General features: G+C 44.7%; 2 protein-coding genes across 3 annotated transcripts; both read left to right on the forward strand.

Annotated features, from left to right (window-relative positions):
- The first annotated feature begins 1,724 nt into the window (after positions 1 to 1,724).
- On the forward strand, positions 1,725 to 14,422 carry gpatch1 (G patch domain containing 1). 2 transcript variants are annotated; one of them, XM_041949888.1, is made up of 20 exons: positions 1,725 to 1,796; positions 2,635 to 2,769; positions 3,041 to 3,126; positions 3,694 to 3,854; positions 4,774 to 4,871; positions 5,152 to 5,210; positions 5,675 to 5,917; positions 5,998 to 6,148; positions 6,498 to 6,577; positions 6,664 to 6,880; positions 7,584 to 7,880; positions 8,844 to 9,022; positions 10,268 to 10,395; positions 10,542 to 10,630; positions 11,654 to 11,856; positions 11,938 to 12,250; positions 13,042 to 13,131; positions 13,588 to 13,703; positions 13,787 to 13,929; positions 14,243 to 14,422. In XM_041949888.1, exons 1-20 carry the CDS (start codon positions 1,727 to 1,729, stop codon positions 14,274 to 14,276), a joined length of 2,892 nt encoding a protein of 963 aa, XP_041805822.1. In that variant the 5' UTR covers positions 1,725 to 1,726; the 3' UTR covers positions 14,277 to 14,422. The 2 variants fall into 2 exon arrangements, with proteins under 2 accessions (XP_041805822.1, XP_041805894.1); XM_041949960.1 differs by having other exon boundaries at positions 13,790 to 13,929.
- A 1,009-nt stretch (positions 14,423 to 15,431) lies between these two features.
- On the forward strand, positions 15,432 to 24,040 carry LOC121608978 (WD repeat-containing protein 88-like). Its single transcript, XM_041940449.1, has 11 exons — positions 15,432 to 15,476; positions 16,222 to 16,332; positions 17,694 to 17,782; positions 19,913 to 19,976; positions 20,890 to 21,028; positions 21,111 to 21,240; positions 22,441 to 22,625; positions 22,872 to 22,954; positions 23,073 to 23,141; positions 23,719 to 23,814; positions 23,915 to 24,040. The coding sequence occupies exons 1-11, from the start codon at positions 15,432 to 15,434 to the stop codon at positions 24,038 to 24,040; spliced, it is 1,137 nt and encodes a 378-aa protein (XP_041796383.1).
- The last annotated feature ends 72 nt before the right edge of the window (positions 24,041 to 24,112 follow it).

The raw sequence follows: 24,112 nt of genomic DNA on the forward strand, positions 1-24,112 counted from the left end.
CGTGTTACAAAGAGCAGGGGGGCTCTGTGTTTTCTGTGCAGTCGAGGGGGTCTCAGATTTGGATCTGAACGGAGCCTCGGCTTTCTGCTGAGCCAAGCATTTGGTTTTTGTCGAGCAGCGTGAGTTTTTATAGATCACTGAGGGGGTTCTGAGTGATTTCAGGCTCAAAGAAAACAAATGACAAACTGTTGTGTGCTTTGGATGGACATTCGATAGTCGACACCTCTGCTCCTCTGCAGTGAACATTACACTTCTTTAATAACAAATCTATCTATCTATCTATCTATCTATCTATCTATCTATCTATCTATCTATCTGTCTGTCTGTCTGTCTGTCTGTCTGTCTGTAGTATATTAAAGGCCTCCTGGCCTCCTGTACAGAAACATTGTGTAGTGTTTCAGTTTATTGCACAGGAAGTATGGCTAATTTTACTGTCCTCATGAGTTTGATGCCTGTTTTATGTCTGGTTTTTATTTTTCATGTGCTCTGTTAGCATAACTGAAGGGAGAGGTTAAAGGCCACTGTGCGACGGCTCTGCAGGGATTTTCCCTGCTTGTTTCCAGACTCTGGAGGTGTATAACTACAGGACTGTAAAAGTCTTTTTTGCAGTTCTAACTGTCCTGTTTGGTGTCTGATCCAAATCAGACAGTGATAGACGTGCACAGACTGAGTGCTTGCAGAAGATGGGTCTCCTTTGCTGGGCCTTTTTGGTGATGGGGGTGATGTTGGTCTCCAGCTTCAGGGAGACTTATCCCAGAAACAAAAGTTGTCTGAAATCACGCTCAGGCTCCGAGTTGTTGAGACTGCACCAGCTGTTCGGCCTCCTGTATGCGTGCAGACTGTCACCACTGTGGACGAGGCCAGCGGCGGTCCAGTCATGCGCAAACTTTGGGAGCTTCACAGATGGATTCCCTGATTCCCAGTCGATGGTGTAGAGCAGCTGTCTGGGAGCCAGATCAGACAGAAGTTTTCCCTTCAGTTCACACCAAAGTGTTACACCTTTACATTTCAAAAATATACTGTCGATAAATACAAGGCTCGTGTAAATAAACATTATTTCATGTCATCGGGTAATAACCAATGCTCCACATGAAGAGAGGTGACAGTGCTTCGTTCTGTATTTCAGCACATGCTGCGAGATAAATCTAATAAACATACCACAAAAACAGCTTTAATTTTAAATTAACAAGCAGCCAAACCAGTGAAAAACAGTTGTAGCCTATTAGACAGACTTCTGTCTGACAAACACAAATACATGCAGCCGAACAGATAAGATGTGCTGATAACATAACTGTCTAAGCCCATATTAACAACAGCACTTTCATTCAACCAAAGCTGAAGAGTCCAGTATTTATAGTGTGAGGAATAACCACTCAAAGACATGTTAAACTAATTCAGGTGTGATCTGATGCTGTCAGTCCATCATTTTGGTGGGAAACACACAAAAAACTAAATGTACTTATTTATGAACAATTTTTATTGTTTATTTTTTGTTGTTTTTTGTTTGTTTGTGTGTGAATGTACTGATTGTTCCATGAATTAATAACTAAAATGTGATTGCTGACACCAGACAAAGCTGTAAGAAGTGGGGTGACTTTTCTTTATAATAAACAGTTTAAGCATCAGCACATGTCGCGCTTCCTCCCTCGTTCATGTGTTGCAGATGACCCTTCGCCTTCCGCCCTGAAGTTTGTTCTTCTGCGCTTACTGTAGTTGTAGTAAAAACATGGCGTCCGACAGTGAGAGCGACGAGGATTTCGTGACTTACGGAACTCCGTTGGAGCCTCTGGAAGAAGGTAGAGTTAATTCTGGAGCAGTTTAATATCCGCCTGTTCGCCCTTTGACTCTTCACGCCTGTTTAATGTGTTTAGAAATGAGCCGCGAAGTTTCCAGCGGGAACTTTAGGATGCTAAGCTAACAGAGCAGCTAGCTAGCAGCAAGCCCTGGGTCGTTATCCTAGCCCACTGATGTGTAACCCAGACTTCATTCAAATGTCTGTCTGTTTTATATTGTCGCTCCTAACGGCTGAATTAACATGCCAGTATTATCTCAGTTAAGATCACACGTCCTCCCGTGTATTCGGCCTACAAGTGATTCTGAAACCACTGAAACCTCTAATTATTTCGATCAACTTCTTAACCGTGAACTTTCTCTCCAGTCGGTTTTCTGAAGCCAAAGAAGATTGTAGTTGAACATTGAAGGAGGAACGAGTGTAAACAGTTAGAGAATATACGTTTTTGTTGACATGGATGTATTTTAGTGTGTCAGATGTGTGTGAAAATTACTGCTGAAGAGTGGTTCAGATAGTCGTATCGTTCATTATCCGCAGTAACTTCAGACAGTAACCAAGGTAACAGAACATGCGAGATTTTTGCATTGAGTTTGGTTCTGCTCGAGGAACTCATTTTTTTCTCCTTATCCTTAAACTGTACTGCTTGCACGTAAACTTCCTTTTTATTTTTGATGCTTAGCATATTTTCTCCTAATATTTCTACAGTATATGTTCACTCGTGTGAATTATCAAATGAAGGACCTTCGCTTGAGTATTTGAAGTATTATTATATTTAGTGAAGTATAGGACCTGAGTATACATGATGTAATGTATGAAACTTGTGTTTTGTGTGTCTGCTGCAGACGAGCCGTTGAAGAAGCCCGTCCCTCTCCACGAGCAGACGGTGAAGGATGAGAAGGGCCGGTATCAGAGGTTCCACGGAGCGTTCACCGGAGGGTTTTCAGCTGGTTATTTCAACACGGTGGGCACTAAAGAAGGTCAGTCCTGCTGCGTCAGAACACCCGTTCACCTGCTCTGACTGAAGGGAGACTGTTAGTCCAGGATCTGGATCGGTGGTGATCCAACGCTCAGCTTGATTATGTTCCTTTGTACCAAACGAGGGTCAAAGGTCATGTCCTGCTTCAGTGTGTCTGCAGTGGTTAAATCCTGCATTTGTTGAGCTGAAACCTCATTTCTTTCCAGGTGTGAAATGTCAGTATATGTACTTCTTAGCTTGTGATTGTTAACGTGACGTTGTTGGGTCTTCAGGCTGGACGCCGTCAACCTTTGTGTCGTCACGGCAACAGAAAGCTGACAAGCATCATGCCAGACCAGAAGATTTCATGGATGAGGAGGTAGAGAAGTGTTTTCATTCAGCACCAAAAACTCTCTTTGAATAAGTTTTACTTTTGGTTTTAATCATTGAATTTACGTTTGACACTGATCATCACACAGATGGTGATAGTGATAGATACTAAAACATGAGAGGATAACAAAAACTAAACAACATGTGATGATGTGACAGAAGATTTTATCACCCAATGCGATCGCAAGATGAAAGTTTTTCTGACTTTATTCTAATATTAGCTTTTTTATTGCGAGGGAGTCTGACAGGTCCAGCTCTCTAAAAACTTTGATAATGAAGTCTCTGAGTCCAACTCTGTGATTAAGCTGCAGCCAAGCAGTCACCAGGAGACATGTCCTCCCTCTGTACGATGGTCTGGTGCAGAGGCGTCTCATTAGAGCCTCACAGTGCAGGCAGATCATCTGCTCTTAAATGAGCTGTACTTTCATTTCTAAGAGAAGAGGTCTGAACTGTATTTTCTTGTCTGTAAACAGTGATTTTGAGTCAGAGTGCTGGTGCTGATGCAGGTTTAGTGGAGCTGAGTGTTGTTGTTGTTGTTGTTGTTGTGGTGTGTCAGGACTTCGGCGAGCACGGCATCGCTCCCAGACAGATCACCACCAGCCAGGAGTTCTCGTCCGGTCGCAGGGACGAGGCCAGAGAGAAGGCGAGAGCCGTCGGCGCTCAGGCAGCGCTGATCCCCGGAGACACGCTGCTGGAGGAGCTGATCTCACCTGCCAGGTAACTGCAACGCCCCCACACTGCGACCAGGTGACCACTGCTTCCATCAGCAGCAGAGGTTATATGATGCACAGAGCAGGTGGTCAAACTTTCACAGGTGAGACTTCCTTAAAACGCAGGAGCACCACTAAGAGGAAAGATGCAACATTTCAATGAAATCTTTATTTAAATCAGAGAAGAGTCCAGAGGTCAGAATGTCCAGAGTCAAAGGAAAAGTCAGAGACACATTTTTTATGTTTGGAGTTTTTCTAGTGGTGCTCATTTGGGTTCAGACCTTCTCTATGAGCAGTCATTCACCCCACAGATTCTCCTGTTTATGGACCCAGTACAGTGTCTCCATGTCCCTCATTGGACACTGATCTCACCTTTGTTACCTTTCCACTGAAGTAGGTGAGAAACCCCAACTCTGCTTCTACTGACCGCCGCTTCCACTCAGATCCCACATGGGGCCAACATGTCGCTGTGCACCTACTGGGTCCTGCAGGGTCCTGATGGGTCCTGCGAGGTCCTTCTGGGTCCTGATGGGTCCTGTTGGGTCCTTGGAGGTGCAGTCAGCTGACAGCTGTGTCACACAGTCCAACTTTTTAGGTTTTGGGACTGTCGAAGATTTGATGACTTTTTAAAATACTGATGGACACAAGTTTAATATTTATATATCAGTTAACTGATAGTAAAAACCATCACACAAATTCTTCAAATTCAAACCCAAATTAATTAACTAATTAAGCACAGATAAGATTTTAACCAACATTCAGTGAAAGTGTATAACTTCATGGTGGATTCTGCTTTTAGTCTGAATAACACAGTGAAGGCGAGTTATTGAAAACGTGTGAAATAGACGGAGTGAACTGTGTGTTTCCTCCTGCTGCGTCGCGTGAAGAACGAGTGTATTTTGAGGTGCGTTGGTTTTGTCTGTCAGGCTGTCCATCGGGGTGGAGCTGCTGAGGAGGATGGGCTGGAAGGAAGGCCAGGGCGTCGGGCCTCGTGTGAAGAGGAAAGCTCGCAGACAGCAGGCTGGTACGTCAAGTTTTTCTTCACTTTAATGTAGTTAAAATACAACAAATAATAAGATTCAGGTTCTGTCTCTGTCCTGAATGAATCCTTTGGTGATTCAGTGGTCTTAAATTAATGAGCCTGAAAACGTTTCTATCTGCTTTAAGCTTTCATTATCGACTAAAAACGAGCATTTGTTGGTGTAATTTATTGATGATGACGAGTCTTTCCTCTGTATCTGTTCATTTAAACAACATCTTTATTTGAGTACTTTCACTTCTAATACTCACATTTCTCCTGACAGATGGTGGTAGCAGAGTTTACAGCTGTGCGCTGCCCCCTGCTGGATCGGAGCACTCAGAGGTGGGTGAGACAACAGATAGCAGTCTCATGGTTTGTCCAGGCAGACAGGCAGGCAGGCAGAGAGACAGACAGGACTGAAATCCAGAGTCAGACTGAGAGGCTGAAGAAAAGTGGTCAATTATTATGTTTTACATATAATTATCTATTCAGTCAGTTGAAACTGTCCATCACTATCGCTGCATGATGTCTTTGTTTGTCCAATGTCTAAAACCTGAAGACATTCAGATTGCTGTGAAATAAAAGAGAGACAAGCAAAAAAAATGTTCATGTTTGACAAACTGGAACTTCATGAACAACTTAAGCTAATTGTTTCAGCTCCACTTGGTTCATTAACGACACAAAGAAGCCGAGGCTGATTGTATGATTCAGTCTGAAGCTGAAATAAGATGGAGGTCGGTGGTTAAAACCTCTGAGCTGCTTCAGGTGAACATTAATATTACAACACTTCTCTCTCTGTCCGGCAGGACGATGACGAAGAGTTCGCTCCAGAGAACGTGACCTTTGCCCCCAAGGACGTGACTCCGGTGGACTTCAACCCCAAGGTGGGGGTTCAGGGTCTGGGGTACCGTGGTCTGGACCCAGGCCTGGCGCTGCTGGGCCGAGGAGCGCCCGAACACATCGACCTGTTCGACCCGCGGTCCGAGACGAGGAGTCGACTGTTCGGAGACACGCGGGGAGGCTCGCGGAGGGGCGGCGTGGCTGGACAGGTGGGATCTCTACAGGCTAGGTCATCTCTTGATGGTTGTATGTTGTAACTATATGTTGCTGTGTGACCTTTGACCTGCAGGCGTTCGGGATCGGGGCCCTGGAGGATGACGACGATGAAGAGGTTTACCACAGAGACTCCATGTCCAGATACGACACGGTGCTGGGAGGAGAGGAGCCCGGAGACGGCCTGTACGGCTGGACGGCTCCGCGGCAGTACACCCAGAGGAGAGGTGACAGCACACACACCTGCTCACACAGCTGCTGGACGTCCCAGTGATGCGTTCAGGCACAACAGAAGAATGGAGCTGCTGAAACATGTCCGTCCACAGAGTCCAGACTGTTTGGAACCAGGGTTGCAGATGATCTCTCATTCACCACACCACACAGATGTTTCATGTTTGTCTGATGTTCTGTCACTTTGACCTGAAGAAACCATTTTTCATGTCAGCTGATCTGTTCGGTGTCGGACTGTCGGCCAGCCGTGAACTACACCTTTAACCCTGAGCTTTGGTTTGTAGTGAAACCTCTGAAGAAATGTTTGGAACATTAGAATTTAAAGAGTTTTTTTCTTCTTTGCAGACAAAAGCAAAGACGTGTCGTACCTCGGCAAAATCCTGGAGGGATTCACTCTGGCCCAAAAACCTGCCGAAGAAAAAACAGTGAGCAGCTTCAGACGTGCCGATGTGTTTTTTCTATCAGAAACAAGCTCCGCCCCTCATCTCACTTCCTGTTTGTCTGTCTGCAGATCTTCCCTCCCCCGTCGCTGCCCAGTGACTATCGTCCGCTCCATCGTTTCCGTCCATCGGTCGACGTTTCCCGTCTTTCCGGGGTCAGTCCCGCGCTGGCCGAGGCTCTGAGGGCCTCCAGGGGCCACATGGTGAAAGAGGAACCCCAACAAGGAGGCCGGCACCAGCTGGACTCCTGCCAGAGGAGGACGCTGCTGGGAGAAGACGCCCTGTCAGGTGGGAAAAGAATGACTGAAGCGCAGCTGCAGTTCATTATTCCAACATCCTCACTTGGATAAACTCATAAAATTCTGTGGTGATTGAGCTCAACTAAACTTTTCTAATCAAAATCAAAGAGTTCTTCCTGGATATGAGCAGCGTCTGATTAGTGTCCATATAAAGTGATTTCATTTCACTTAAAAATATATTTTTATTATATTGCCATCAGTTTTACACAGAATGTCTTCACATGTTCACGCTGTACCTAAACGTGGTTTTATTGCACGATGCGCTCAAGTAGAGCTGCAACGATCAGTCGATCATTTAGTCGATTGACAGGAAATTAATTGACTTGTATTTTGATAATCACTTAATCATTCAAGCATTTTTTTTAAGCTTAAAATCTTTGGTTGTGAAGATTTTCTGCTTTTCTGTTTTGCATCACAATAAACTGGATTTTTCTGAAGACGTCACTTTGACATTTTATTGCTAAATGATCAATGGAGAAAGTAATTAGAGTAATAATAATGAAACTAGTTTTCAGTTGCTGCCCAACGTTTGAGAGTTCTGGTAGTTTATGTCAGTTACATCACGCCACAAATTCAGTGAAGATTAGTTTTGATATGCAGACGGATGAAAGTTGTTTTGGTGTCCGTCAGATGTCTAGAAGATATTTACAGTCATAATAATTAAAACGGTTTTAATCCTGAATCCTGATCAGGTCCCAGTTCAGTGATGGAGCTGCTGAGGCCTGAAGACCGACAGCGACTGCTCAACCTCCGCAACTCCTCCGTCGTGCCCGCCGCAAAAAGCACGACCCCGGACTCCCACGATGCCTCGCGATCCACGGGGTCGTCAGCTGCGGGCGGCGCGGCCTCCTCCGGCCTCCAGCAGGAGGCCCTGGCGGTGTGGAGAGGCGTCCAGACCTCCACGCAGACCTTCAGGCCGTTTGAGAACAACCCCAGCAAACAGGCGCGCTATGAGCTGTACCTCAGCCGCCTGAAGCAGGGAGACAAAGGTAGGAGGCTCTGTCTTACGTGTCCCATCATGCACCGCAGCAGCGTCTCTCTTCTTCAGCAGACACACGTTCAACAGAGCTGGTAGAGTTTTGCTGACTTCCTGTGCTACAGCTGCACATCCTGAAGAGAGTGTGAAACACTTTTATTAACACACATGAGAGTTAATGAGTTCCTGGTGAACAGGTGTTCACTTTCTGACCTGAACTTTATCGGCCTTGCTGTTTCTTCTGTCCTGTTCAATGAGACAGACTTCAGATCTGTCAGTGAAGACAAACCATGAAACACATTATTTCACTCAGAGAACACCCAGAACAAGTGACGAGAGGCCGACGTGTTTGGTTTATACATCAGAGACGGTTCTGGAAACATAACGTGACCTCGTGAAGGCTTGTGATCATAACGTCAAAGTTTCCGACACGTGAAGTTTGATCAATAACAGAGAGCTGTCGTCTGTATGATCAGATATGATCCACACACGCTCGGAGGCTGTTAGTGACATTTATAACAGAACTAAACAGGCTGTGGATGAAATAAATTGAACGTTCTTGTATTATCGCTCTTTGGAGAACGTAGCGTTCAGTTAGACATGTCTGAATTACAGCCGCTCACTGCAGGATACTTACACTTTCTCCACCTCGTTCAAATGTGCCAGCTGTGGGGGCGGGGTCTTCATACCGCTCAGCTGAAAGACTTCCGGGAAGGACGCACTCATGTATCCTCGCTCACGGCTCCTCCGAGATCCCTCCTCACTCCTGGGAGCAGAAATAAGAGCTTTGGGTCGGCACCGGTTCGAGCGAGGACACAACAATTAAGAGAACTGAGATGCACCCTGTGACTCTTAACGCTCCAGATACAAAGAAAGATGGAGGCTGCTCAGTGAGGGTCAGACAGTCAGACGGGGGTCCTCTGGGACAGTGATGCTGAACTCAGATGTAAACCTCTTCCCCGTCTCTGTGTCTCAGACGCCCTGGAGCAGAGTCTGGACCCGGGGGCGACCGAGTGGGAGCGCAGCAGGGAGAGGGAGGAGTTTGTCCGAGCCTCCATCCTGTACAGACCCTCCTCCTCGTCGCTCTCCTCCCGCTTCACCCGAGCCAAACACCAGGAGGACGACGACAGCGTGGAGGTCAGCCGGGACCAGGAGGTAGGACACTTCAGGAATACTTTACTGTTCTTTAAGACGTGTTGAGAGACGCACACACGTCACACCCCCCCCCCCCCCGCTGCAAGCCCACACCTGCTGACCGCTTGGAAATGTCATCAGGAGGCAGCTGTGCAGCTTTCACAGCTATGCAGATGACACACAACTTTACATCGCCGTGTCTCCTGATGACACGGGACCACTTGTTGTCCTTTTTAACTGTATTTCAGACATTAAATCCTGGATCTACAGCTCAACCAGGACAAATCCAGGTTTTAGCTATTGGTACAGGAGACCAGAGACAGAAACTGGCTAATTAACTACAAGCCGTCTCTTTCAGCCCCTGTCAACAAGTTGAATATCTTGGTGTAACGTTTGACGCAGAATCATATGAAGGACGTCACAAGAAAGACATTTTATCATTTAAAGAACATCACCAAAGTCAGCCAGTTTCTCTCTCAAGCCAGTGCAGAGACAATTATTCATTCATTACCTGCAGGATTGATTCCTGCAATGCTCTTCTTTATGGTCTCCATAAAAAGACTAAAATTACTCCAAAACTCAGAAACTCCAAAACTCAGCTGCTCGAATGCTGACAAAGACCAGAAAGAGAGCTCACATTAGACCGGTTCTCTGTCCGACCAGCCTCAGCAGTGGCTTCCTGTGCCTCTTTAGAATTGATTTTAAAATCCTTTTATTGGTTGATGAAGCTCTTAATGGTCTTGCTCCTTCATATTTATCTAACTTGCTTTGACCAAATGAACCCAGCAGAGCCCTCAGGTCTTCTGGGAGGGGCCTTTAACTGGACCCAACGTTAGAACTCATTTTTAGCTCTTTATTTTCCTTTATCGTTGATCGTAAAGCTCTTTGTGCTACATTTCCTTTTGTAATTATTATTATTATATAATTATTATTAGACAGAAAACCAAACGGTCCAAATGTGAGCAGCACAGGTGGAGATGTCCTGACTTTAGTCAGACATCTTAAAATGAAAGGTGACAACAGAAGGAGGAATGAGGAGCAGGAGCTGCTGTGTGCTGGTTCTGTACACACACGATGTTTTTTAATTAGATAAGATAAGGACTTTTTTAAGATAAGATCTTTTCATCTAAATAGAGGCTCCCCCAGTTTGTAACACAGACTGCATGTGAGACTAACATGATCTGAAGGGAGTTTTCAGTTATCATGTCGAATCTTTACTTTCTCAGCCGACTGTGGCCTTAAATCCGTTTGTTGTTTGGTTGCCAGGGCGACGTGGACGACAAACAGGCCGCCGTAAATATGAAGATGTTCGGAAAACTGACCAGAGAAACATTCGAGTGGCATCCTGACAAACTACTCTGCAAGAGATTCAACATCCCAGACCCCTACCCCGGGTACAACACACACACACACACACACACACACACACACACACACACACACACACACACACACAGGAGAGGAAATCTGTTTGCAGTTTCTGGACTTTTCTCTGATCTTTGTCTAAATGAAGACGTTGTTGTTGTTGTTGGTCCTGCAGGTCCAGTGTGGTGGGTCAGCCGAAGGTCAAGAGAGACAAGTTTTCAGTCTTCAACTTCCTGACTGTGACTGAGAGCAGAGAGACATCAGGTATGTTAATTCACTTCCTGCTTTCCACAGACAGGGGGCGCTCACAGCTCAGAGTGTTTACAAGTTACTGATATCTGAAATACAGCCTGATTCAGAGCCGTCTGGACTCTGTTTAAAACATCAGTAAAACCAGAATCAGTCATTAACAATCAAACTGTGTTTGATCAGCTTCCTGAAGTGTTCCTGAGTCCAGGTATTAATCTCTGTATCCAATCACGTGTTGAAGTGGTGACCCTCACTCCATCCTCGCTGTGAACCTCTGAGCCTTTCAGTCATGATGCTCTCACCTGTTACCAATCAACCTGTTTACCTGTGGAATGATCCAAACAGGTGTTTTTGGAGCGTTCCACATCTTTCCCAGTCTTTAGTTGCTCCTGTCACAACGTGTTTGAAACGTGTTGCTGCATCAGATCCAGAATCAGCAGATATTTACAGAAATCACTGAAGCTGATGAGCTCAGACAGTAAATATATTGACTTTGTGCTGTTTTCAGGTGAGTTTCTGTCAGAAAGGATTAATAAGTTTTATTGATGTTTGACACCGAGTCACAACCTCATGGTTTAAATGAGGACTGTGACATGAAGTCATTTCCTATGAACAAATCACAGTCCAACCTACATACATACTAACTAATGATACTATCTATCTGTATTAATATAGAAATATGATGTTTATCAGGTAATAAAACTGTATAATGTAACAGTGCAATATAGTGCAGAAAACAGTGGAAGGTGAAATGTAGTAATATATCTTATAATGTAAAATATAGTGTGAGTACACAGTAATATAATGAATAGATAATAAACTAACTCACAGGTACGGAAGCTCACAGCTGCCAAACAGTGAAGGAGGACAAAGACTGAAGCTGCTGAACTTCAGCAGAATAAAAACGGGAAAACTGATGTTCATTATGTGAATCTCAGTTTTCCCGTTTTGATTCTGCGTTGTAATATTGAAGTGTGACATGATTCTCTCCAGCTGGGTGATGTTACATTATCCTTCTCTCCTCCTCCTCCTCCTCAGCTCCTCCAAAGCCTCCAGAGCCTGGGAAGAAGTCTCGGTGGGACGTTTCAGACCGGAAGGAGGAGAAGAAGCAAACTGACCCGCTGAGTGAGCTGCTCAGTGCTGCACGAAACAAATCTGCGAGCAACCTGGAACAAGCGTCCGAACGCGGCGAACCCGCCTCCGGCAGCGCCAGCAGGCGGAGTCTGGACAGCAGAGCAGAGGTAGAGGATAAAGCTGCCGGGTTTGTCCTCCGGAGAGCAGCTGCGACTGTAGACGTCTGACCTTCTTCTCTCTTCATGCAGACTAAGTCGGTGGATCAGCACAGCTCAGACAAGAAGAAACAAGGTGATGGAGCAGAGGAAGAGGAGCAGGAGGAAGAGGAGGAGAGCAGGCCTCCCATGGATCTGTTTAAAGCCATCTTCGCTGGCTCCTCTGATGAGAAATCCTCCTCTTCATCGGAGGGAGAGAGCAACGATGAGGAAGAGGTGAAGGACGCGGAGGAGCATGAGGTCAGAGGGGAGCCACAGCAGCTGAACCTCTTCAATATCACCTCCACCACCTCCTCCGTCACCTCCTCCACCACCTCCTCCACCATCACATCCGGCCAGCAGACAGGTAACATGACCTGAGACCGACTGTGACAGCACAGCTCAAAGGCTGTTTGTGAAGACCAGGCAGGCTGCAGCTGTGAATGTGTGCAAAGACACGTAGAGACGATTGGTCAAAGGTTCGGTTCAGGTCACGTGGTGCGTTTGTTTGTACGTATGTAAAGTGAGACGTGTTCGTGTGCCTGAGGTGTGTGTGTGTGTGTGTGCTGTCAGGTGTTTCTGTGACGAATCGCTCTGTTGTTTTATTTCAGGCTAATGTTAGCATGTATGTTCTTATTTGATGTGTTTAATTTTGAGGGGGGGGGTTGGGGGTTTTGATGAATCAGAGACAGTAAAGTGACTTAAATGAAGTTTTGGTTACAGTCGGTGTCAGACTGCATGTTGATCAGCTGCTGCAGTTATAACAGTTATAACTGTGATGTAAATGTTTTAAATACAACAAACAGCAGAGAGGCATCATCAGCTCCCATCATGCTGCTGCATTCTCATGTTTTGGAAATGTAGGAAGACCCGAGCTCTGGTGACAGATCTGACCCTCTCTGCATTATGAAGCTGAGAGGAGGAGGGTCTGGACGCTGTGGGACACGTCTCAGTGCAGCCTGAGTGTCTCCTGCAGTTTCAAGCTGTGATGATGACGTCAGGACAAATCTCTTATGATTTCCAGGCTGTTGTTTTAGAAACTTTCCAGATAAATAAGAGGAGAGCTGATGAAGTGTGAACAGGAAGCAGAAGCTGACGTGTGTATGTATGATTCTGATGTCTCTTTGTTTTGCTCTGTGTTTTTTTTTTTCTTAAAAGCGGTGCTCTCGTCTCAGAACTCGACACAAGAAGAAGTGTTTGGTCCGAAGCTGCCCCCCCCTTCGGCTGCTCTGCTGTCAAGAGACAAAGGTGAGTTTATGAAGACGATCAGGAATCTGAGCTGAACAATCGTTAAAGGCTTTCTGAAAGTTTTACTTACTTGTCCAAAAATGGATCACTACTCTGCACAATTCATCTTTTTCTATCTACATGAGTTGGAGTGAATCATCTCTTTTACTCATCGGAAGCTTCAGTAAATAACATGAATGAAAGAAACAGTTTACTTGACTAACAGGAAGAAATAGTGCATCTGTTGGGGACTATTTTCAGTGGCGGATGAATCCACATTTGGTGCTCTGGTGAGTATTAGTGGCAGCAGGAGGGTGTGTGTGGGACAGAATAAACTCCAGTGTGAGTGGGGGGGGGGGTGTTTCACAGAGGACAAGCCTCCAGCTGCAGACTTCTCTGTGAATGTGGTGTAAAAACCTGTTAGAGTAGTCGGGTTTTTAACGTCAACTAAACTCTGCCTGTCGCTCCCCTGTTCAGTCAGAGGAGGCGCCACCTCTGCCCGCTCCCCCAGGGAGGAGGAGAACCCCAGGAAGAGGAACAAAGAGAAGAAACACAAGAACAAGAAGCAGCACAAACACAAGAAGGAGAAGAAGGTAGAACAAGAAGAGACAAAATAAAATAGCTGCTTCTCCAGACTGTTCCATTCTTCTCTGACTTCACGCTCATTTTTCCCCAGAAGAAGAAACATAAGAAGCACAAACACAAAGGGAAGGAGAAGAAGAAGAGCAAGAAGGAGGCATCAGACAGCAGCCCGGAGGACAGTGATGAGGACAGCGATGGAGAAGCTGGACAGGTGACGGCAGAGGAGCTGCTCAAAAGGTCAGAGGTCACTTTACAAACCTCAAAGTAATAGAACTTATTCAGGTCAATAATAGAATAATTCAAACTTCTCAAAAGCATCAGTGAAGTCGTTAACATGCACGCTAGTCCTCTGGTCATGATTTTCTTTCGTATCCTGAGAGCACGTTAACTAATATTCAGTGTTGAATAATCTGAACATACAAAATCTACAATTTCTTTTCATTTATCTTTTTAAAGCCTTTCAAATGTTTTACTGTACTTCGTGTTTAATGTCTTTAGTGCTCTTCAATGTCTGTCTGTCTTCATGTCCCTCTGTGTCTTCTCCTTCCAGACTGAAAAATGTCGAGTCACATCAGAGCTGGTGAAGAAGCAGGAAGTGTGTCCTCTGTGAGGACGACCAACCTGAAAATAACACATCAGAGCTGACCTCCCCCTCCACTACACTCACTTCATTTTACGCCACAGATTACCTGTTGCTCTTGTTTTGAACAATAAAACGATTATTATTTGATGCTGATGTATTTTGCTCTTTTTGATGCTTTTCACAGATTTGTTGTTTAGTTTTGGCTCAGTGGTGTTGGGAAGGTTAAAGGGAATGTGGGGACGGAGAACAGAAAGAGGAAAGGAAAAGTGAGCAAGGAAAGGAGGAGGCAGGAAGCTTGTTTTTTGCGTCACAAAACCGTTTCTTGACAGCCTGGTTTACCTCTGGAATATTTTATTACACGGTCAATGTTCTCACTTCCCACGGCTCCTGAAGGCACCATCTCCTGTTGCTAGGTAACTGCCGCTGCGGAGTCTCCGTTTTAAGATAACGAACTTTTTACCCAAAGTTTTTGAAATGTCATCGAAAAACATCGATCCGTTATTAGTTGAGGAGGGTCCAGCAGGAGCAGAAGAGGAGGAGAGGACAGGAGAGAAGGAGAAGGGAAACGGAGGAGGGGGGAGGCGAGAGTCCCAGGTAGGAAGTACGGTAAGTTAGCGGTTAGCTCGGCAGCTAATGTTAGCCGCCAGAGTCCGTTTGCTGAAGGAAAAGATGGAGAGCAGCGTTCGTCCGCTAGCTTAGCTGCTAACAAGAAAACTAGAACCTTTTCCTGTATTATTTAAGTTAGAAATTGTAATTGGAGAGATGAGAGGATATGACAGGAAAGTAAGGAAGTACACGTTACATTTACTCAGTTTTGAGGTAACGTTGTTTTTTCCTCACTTATTTCCGGAGGATAATCTTGGTCATGTTTCTGTATCTGTCCATTAGTTCACCGACTTCTCAGATTAGGTTTTATATACAGGAAAAGCTCCTAACTGACAAACATTATTCATGGTTAACGATGAGTAACGTTACTTTTACTTTTAATATTAATTATTATTATTAATTATATTTTCATGATGATTCTTTGCATATTTTGAATGCAGGACTTTGTACTTGATGTTGCTGCTTTTTGCGAAGTAAAGGTTAGAAATACTTCTACCACTGATCCTCCCCCCTTTGTATTTCCTGACCCTCCATGCTGAGTGTCAAAGTAATGAGTCGGAGGCTGAAAGGGTGTGATGATGAGGATGAAGAACTGGTGAGAAGGAAATGATGTAAAGGTCAAATGAACACCGGTGGATTAAAGCAAGTGTATAAAAAGAGTCACTGCACACTGCACTTTTACACCTTCACCTCCACCTGCACCTTCTGTGTGCTTAACATTTAAGTACCACACACTTAACTAAATGGTCAGCCATTTACATCCAATATATACATTTTAGTATACTGGTACATTTCACTGGTATATTTTATTGTTCAGTATATTTTTATTGTCTTAGTATATTTTCATTTCTGGTATATTTTTAATTGCATTTGTGCATATTTTTACTGCATGTTGGTTTATTTTATTCTAGTATCTTAATTTTATTTTAGAATCTTTCTTATCTTTCTTATGATCTTGTTTCTAATATGGGGGTTGCAATGCAATAAAGAATCTTGAATCTAAAGAATCTTGAATAATGGCATGAAAACAGATCACACTGCAGTCAAAACTAAAGTACATAAATATTATCTGCAAAATGTAAAGTATGAAAATGTATGCAGACTGGCTCCTTTCACAGTGTCGTATCTTTATATATCATAATGTAAATATTTAATGTACTTTTTAAGCCATTACTAATTATTCTGTTGAGATGAGTGAAATGACATGAAAAAAAGTTTAAAAAAATATTCATTGGATTAATATCATTAACAGGAATGACGCTGTGAGTGGCGAGCTTGGCATGCGTTGCGTTCACGTGCACAGCCGATCATGTAACTGTGGTGTGTTCGTGTGTCTGCAGGTCCCAGTGAAGGTGTTCCGAGGTCACAGCGGCACCGTCACCGCTGCTCGACTCTGTTTCAACGGCAGCAGCATCTTCAGCTGCTCCACAGACCGCACCGCCATCCTCTGGGTAAACTCCACCTGTCCTGACTGCTGCCTTCACGGCCAGCCGACAGCGGGGCTGGTTTGTCTTTCTGTGCGCTCACATCACAACCTTGCAAGCTGCTGTCATGAAACTTTACAGGTGTGACATGAAAATCATGGCTGAGTTGGCAGGTGTGTGTGGTCCGACCCATAAGTACTGAGGGCTCATTTAATAATGTAGTAATGACTCGTGTAGGAGCCATTGTAAGATGGCAAATGCAAGACACTAATTGGGCCAGTAGGGGTCCCTATGCTGTGGGGTCATTGTCCTACATAGATAGATAAGACTTTATTCATCTCACAGTGGAGAAATTTGCTCTTACAGAAGCTCTTTAGAACACACGGGGGGAGAGAACAGTGCAATCCTGCAAATAGGCAAAAAATAAAAAGAATTTAAGGAATTAAAAAAATTAAAAAGTATTCTGTGTACAGTGAATGCAAGAAAAAATAAATGTATATAAAAATACCTTCTAGTACAACAGGAAGGAGGTCGATGTGTTTCATAGTGACACTGATTCCAGGTATTAGCAGATTCAGAGGTTATTGCACATAATAGCTACACAGTGGAGTTGTACAGTCTGACAGCGGTGGGAATGAAGGACCTTCCTGCACTGGGGGGTCCTCAGTCGGCCACTGAAGGAGCTGCTCAGCTCCTCTACAGTCCGGTGCAGTGGGTGGAACCTTCGTCCAGGTGACAGGTGTTGCTAGACGAAGGACTGATACAGGTTTTGACCGCTGTGCCAGGAGGGATAATGCACTGTGTTATTACATGATTTCATATCAAAGTTAATCGTTTGGAGTCCACGGGAAATGGAAATTAAACGTAAGAGTGAGAAAAGGGGCTGAATACTTTTGCACGCCACACTTTTCAATTTTTTATTAGTGAAAAATTTGAAAATAATGTACAATTTTCCTTCTACTTCACAGCTGAGTGCCGCTTTGTGTTGGTCTTTCTCATAAAATGCCAATAAAATATTTTTATGTTTGTGGTCAAAAATGTGGAAAAGTTCAAGGGGCATGAAAACTTTGTGGGTTTCTATTTCTTCATAGATGCATTTAGGCCTCAGCTAGTAGTAGTTCCAGGCTTGTCTAAATGTTTTAATATTTGGTTTATTAATCACAACTTTAATGGATTTTCTCGTTGTCTGTGGACAGATTTATTTATTTAAAAATGTTTAGATTTCATCACGTTTCATTTAGAAAACTTGTTTTTCAGCAGTTTTTGTGTTTTTGGCTTCCCTGTGATACAGTCGGCATGTGCTGACTGTACTGTTTGATACTCAGCTGTCAGCCAGCCAGCTGTGATGTCAGCCATGATGGTTTCCTGTTGACCTTTGACCTGTGCAGGATGTGGAGAGCTGCAGACCTCTGAGGGTGTTTGATGGACTTCATGGTAAAACCATCACTGAGTGCGCTCTGATCCCAAACAGCAGCAGGTGAGTCTCTGCTAATAACTGTTCACCAGGATGTTTTCACCTTTATGAGGTTATTGCTTCATGATCAGTCAGCATCAGGAAATATTGATGTTTTTTCCTGGAGGATAGAGCTGATCCACAGTCAGTTTCTAACTGAGAGAATACAGCTTCCATCACACCTTCCTTTAGCTCCGTCATACTGTCTTTAAACTGTCTATCAGTCTTCTGTTTGGTATTTAACTTGTCAATAATGGATCAAAACAGCTCCTACATGCAGGTGTAGTACTCCACCCTCAGAGGGGGTTTACATTAGCCTGCTCACAGTCACTGTGGAGATGAAGCTCCTCCACCTGCTCTTTGACGCAGTTCATCCCTCTGTTAGTCACATGATGTGTTCGGATGTGATGCACTAAACATTGAACAGCACTCTGTTATGACACCAGCACTGCGAAAGAACAGCTTGGACCCATCTGTGACGAACAGCTACAGACAGAATCCCTTCTCTTAGTGAAACACCTGGAAACCATCTACAAACAGCTGCATAGTTACTGTCCCTCCACAGTCTGTATGATGTGTTCCAGGACAAACCACAACACCGAAACAGCTCTCATAAAAGTAATCAATGATCAAAGATCAGCAGAGCTTCAATCAAACTTTCCATTTCATTATCACGACCCCTGACAGCAGCCTTCGACGCCATCAGCAGCAACAACAACAACAACAACAACATTATACTCAGTGGACTAAAACCTGCAGTTGGCCTGTCAGCTGTCTCTCTTCTTACCTGACAGGCAGGACGTCCTCTGTGTCTCTGAAACAGTCACCGGGGTCCCACAGGGCTCCGTTCAAGGCCCCTCAGTGTTCAGTCTATATGAACAGGACCTGGGTTCCATCATACGGAAGCGCAGTGTGTCTCACCATTCACAGCTGTATATTTATGAACCGCAGACCTGTGAATGACCTCGCCATCACTTATCAGTGACTTCAGACACTGGAGGAACCAGAACCTTCTGCAGCTAAAGATGAGACTGAGATCATTGTTGTGAGGTCAGAGACAGGAGATCCACTGCAGAGATCACTGTCTCTGAACCCCAGTGAGCAGGTTAGAAATCTGGCTGTTATCTCGGATTCAGAACTGAACTTCATCAGTTCAGCATTTTACCACCTAAAAATGTTACCAAAGTTAAATCCATCTCGTCTCAGCGAGACTGAAAAACTGGTAGTGGTTCAACATATTGCTCCTGTACTCAGATCTCTTCATGGGCTTCTCATCAAATACAGAATCGATTTGTTGGTGTAAAACAAGTCTGAATATGTCTGCAGAAGCCTCAGATCATCAGACTCTGGTCTGCCGACGGGACCCAGCAGCAGTCAGTGTGGTGACGGTGCCTTCAGTGACCGTGGGTCAACTCTGTGGAACAAACTGCCTGAAGGCAGACGATGATCCCGAACTGTGTCCTCTTTAAAAGCAAGCCTAGACCTGAGGCCAGAGAGAGACAGACAGACAGACAGACATAGCCTCCGTCTGTCTGTCACTAAAGAGAGACAGACAGAGAGAGACAGACAGACAGACAGACATAGCCTCCATCTGTCTGTCTCTAAGAGAGACAGACATAAATATGTATCATCAGTGTTTTCTAGCACACATGTCCATCTGGGCAGAATATTGAAAAGAATATATCAACTTGTTTCTTGTGGTTATTTTTTGTTTCACAGTTTTAATCACTTTAAGTACTTTACTGTGCTCACCTTCTTTTCCCATCACTGTGAGCAAGCTGATCATCTGTCTGTCTGTCTGTCTGCCTGCCTGCCTGCCTGCCTGTCTGTCTGTCTGTCTGTCTGTCTGCCTGCCTGCCTGTCTGTCTGTCTGTCTGTCTGTCTGTCTGTCTCTCTGTCTGTCTGTCTGTCTGTCTCTCTGTCTGCCTGCCTGCCTGCCTGTCTGTCTGTTTGTCTGTCTGCCTGCCTGCCTGCCTGTCTGTCTGTTTGTCTGTCTGTCTGTCTGTCTGCCTGTCTCTCTGTCTGTCTGTCTGTCTGCCTGCCTGCCTGCCTGTCTGTCTGTTTGTCTGTCTGTCTGTCTCTCTCTCTCTGTCTACCTGTCTGCCTGCCTGCCTGTCTGTCTGCCTGTCTCTCTGCCTGCCTGTCTGTCTGCAGGGTGGTGACTGTCTCCTGGGATAAGTCGATGGTGTCCTCAGACCTGGAGACAGGACAGACTCTGGTGAGTCCTCCTCAGTCACTTTGTTTTATTACCTGTTTTCTGTTTTGTTCACATGTTCGAGAAGCTCAATAAAGTTAAAATCAAAAAGTACTTAAGTAAAAGTATTAATACTACAGTATACAAATACTCACAAAAGTCCTGCATTCACAAGTAAAACTACAAAAGTTTTAGAATTAAAATATACTTAAAGTACCAAAATTAAAAGTACTCATTATACAGAATAACATATATGATTGTATTATAATTATTGATAATTAATGTATTCATCACTTTAATGTTGCAGCTGCTCATTTTAATGATTTATCAACATCTTCAGTTTAATCTGTAATCAATCAAGTTTTATTTCAACTCCCAGTGGAGGTGAAACAACTGAAAACAGAAAACAATTTCGATAATCAATAAAATGAAGAGTCTCAGATTTTCTGCTTTTCTGTTTTCACTGAACACGTTTGATGGAATTAATGATGAATCCATGAATTCAAAGATTAGTTGGTAACAGAAATTATTGTCAGTAGCAACAATCAATTCTGACAGGCCATGTTTTTATGAAGAGAAATCTTGATATTGATTGATGGATTGATTGATTGACTGATTGATGGACGGATGGATTGATTGATTGATGGACGGATGGGTTGATTGACTGATGGATTGATTGATTGATGGAGTGATGGATTGATTGATTGATTGACTGATTGATGGATGATTGATTGATTGATTGATGGACGGATTGATGGATGGATGGATTGATTGACCGATGGATTGATTGATTGATTGATGGATTGGTTGATTGATGGGTGGATTGATTGATTGATTGACTGATGGATTGATTGACTGATTGACCGATGGATTGATGGAATGACTGACTGATTGATTGATTGATTGATTGTTGGATCATCTCCTCCTCGTTGTTCAGTGGAGGTGGAGGCAGGCCGGCCTGCTGACCTCTTGCAGCTCCTCGTGTGACGGCCAGCTGCTGGTTTGTGCCGCAGATCCTCAGAACAGCGTTTACATCGTGGACGCAGCCGGCGGACAGACGGTGCACCACGTCAGCGGTACGTCAGCAGCTCCGTCAGCTCACACACGGTCTGCATTATTACCACGAGTCAGCGAAGGTGCGTTTGTTTTCTCATCCAGATCATCACCGTTCCACCATCACACGGTGTCGGTTCGACCCTCGCAGCCAGCGAGTGGCCACTGTGTCTGCGGACCGAAGCGTCAAACTGTGGGACCTGCTGTCTCAGAAAACCACCGTGTCCGTCAACAGGTGACGAACACACCTGAGACTCTTCATCAGTCTTTAAAGCTGCTGACCCACCTCCTCTTCTCTCATTCTCTGTACATTGTCATCTACTCTGTGTGTGAAAACAAAGGTTTGAGCGGAAATATTCCTGATAAACTGGCAGTCAGATTGATTCCACCCTCATGTCTGTTCAGTATGAGTCTACAGCCATCTCCTGCTTAGCTAACTTAGCTTAGCATAAAGACTGGAAGCAGGGGGAAACAGCTAGCCTGGCTCCACTTCACTGGTTAACATGCTGTTCATGGGATGTTCTGTCCTGGACTTTTTTCTTTCTGATCTGAATTTTAACAACCATTTACAGCTCATTACCAAATCAGCCTCGTACCACCTGAAAATATAACCAGAATTATGGGATGTTTGTCCAAAGAAGACATGGAAAAACTTGTTCATGCATTCTCCACACTTGTTCGTGCAAACTCCACACAGAAAGATCCCAGACGGGATCGAACCGGGGATCTTCTAGCTGTGAGGCGACGCTGCTAATTGTACTATACAAATAAATTTGCCTTGCCTTTTCTCCATAGCTCGCTAGTTACAATAACACACCATGTATGCTGTAAAAATATGTTTTGTGTGTGTGTGTGTGTGTGTGTGTGTGTGTATATGTGATACGTGTGCATATATGTTTATGTTGTGTACATACACACATATGTATATATACAGTATATATGTGTGTGTGTGTGTGTGTGTATGTATATATATACACACACACACACACATATATACATAATATACATATGTATATGTTGTGGTTTGTGAATGTTTCTGTGTTCTGTGAACAGACAGGTGTGAGAGTGGCGTCTTCTCACCTGCTGTAACCAACCGCAGCCAGTAAGCATGTTTTTAATGATAAACTGAAATAAGACAGACTTTAAAGCGAGAGTTTAACTCAGTGTAAATCAGTTACATCATAATAAACTGAGTGCCACACGGTGAACTTGGGGGCTTTTGGGCTCCTTTGCATCAGGGCCCCCTGTGGATCAGAGGCCCCTGTGGATCAGAGGCCCCTGTGGATCAGAGGCCCCTGTGGATCAGAGGTTTGATGATGGTGTATTTCTTTTCCTGTTTGACACTTGAAACATCTGAAATGAGTGAAGTCAACATGCTTAATTGCTTCTTCTTCTTCTGTCTTCCTGCATTGTTTTTTTCCTGTCTTCCTCTCAGTTACCATGGCAACGTTGTCTCTGACTGCTGCTTCACCAACAATGGGCACTTCCTGTGCACAGCATCATGGGATAAAAGCTTAAAGCTGTGGGACCTGCAGGCGGGAGGGTTTCGATCTCACGGCGGGACGACTCTGCAGAGCGGCCATGAAGGCAGCGTGAGCTCCTGCAGCTTCTCTGCTGACGGTGAGACCTCTGAGCAAGGCAGCAGGGACGGGTCAGGACTGCCTTTCCTGTCTGATGCCCTCTGAAGTCGGACACTGAGGTCATGACCTTCAGTTTTAGGCTAAATTTGGTGGTTTTATGAACCATTTTAGACTGACTCCAGTTCAGCTCACAGCATGTGAATTCCAGATTAATTCACTCTGACTGATCTTCAATTCAGCTTCATGTTGTTCGTCTATTAAAACACTTCCTGTCATGTTTCCACAGCAAAGCTGCTGGTGTCTGGCTCCTACGACAGGACCGTTGCACTCTGGGAAATGTCCTCCCTCTGCCAGACTCTCATCCTGAAGGTGATTAAACTGTGACCATCACACACTGTTCTCAGATCAGTGTTGATCAGCCTGAAATCAAAGGCATCGTGTTGATTTTGAAAGCTCAGCTCACACGTTCTTGTTGTCTTTGTCACAGGGACACAGTGATTGGGTGACGGATGTGTCAGTCAGCTCTGACAGGAAGTTGGTAGTCTCTGCCTCCAAGGTGTCAGTCCACCCTTCTCACCATCATCATTATGATCACTGTCACACTAAACGCAGCTGATCTGATTGATTTGAGCTTCAGTGTTCTTGTGTTCAGCTGTTTCAGGGTCTTTCTCTGAAGATCCTGAGGACCTGCTGACATTTGTACGATTTTCAGGATCTTCACTGGAGGCTAATTCTTCTTTTACAACCAGGCCTCACCAATATTTCAGAGTGAACATTATTAAATTTGGGCCTTCCTGTGGCCTGAGTCCTTACTGATCTGGAAAAAGTCTGTCTGCTTTGATGTGTGGACGAAGGCTGTCAGTGAATATTCAGATTTAGATTTGAATGTGGAAAAAAGCATTACATGTTATTGTATCTGTTAACAAGCCAAACAAAGGAAAACTGTTGATATTTAAACCAGATTTTCACAAATACTTGTTCATGCTTTAAGGATAATCAGTTACTGCTCCCTGATCAGTGAAATGAATGTTCCACCTGAAAGTCTTCATGTAGCTGAAGCGTGGTGCAGTAACACAGATCACAGATCCACTCCTGTAGTGGGTTCATGCTGAGGGTCTCCTGTGTCTCTGGAGGACAGGACTGTCAGGCTGTGGGACATAGAGAACATGGAGAGAATCCCAGGAGTCCTGCAGAGGAGGGCTGAAGGAACAGGAAGTCACATCCTCGAGGTCAGAGAGCCCCCCCCCCCCCCATCATTCAAATATTCAAATATTAATAGTTGTTGGCTGCGTGATGACGGACGGCCTGACAGAAACCTGTCTGTTTCAGTGTGAGGAGTGTGGGAAGCCCTTCCCTGCGTCCAGACGACAGACCTCAGAGCCGCTGACTCAGTGCGTCTTCTGTCGACTCAAATCGCCCTCCAGATACCGACCACAGCCCCCACCTCCCGTCTAACGTCCTGTCCAGAGGTCAGAGGTCAGCCACCATGCAGCTCGTATGGATTCAACATGGGCACTTGGGCAGGAA

This window comes from Chelmon rostratus, chromosome 1 (assembly GCF_017976325.1).
Source record: "Chelmon rostratus isolate fCheRos1 chromosome 1, fCheRos1.pri, whole genome shotgun sequence".
Taxonomy (NCBI): Eukaryota; Metazoa; Chordata; class Actinopteri; order Chaetodontiformes; family Chaetodontidae; genus Chelmon; species Chelmon rostratus.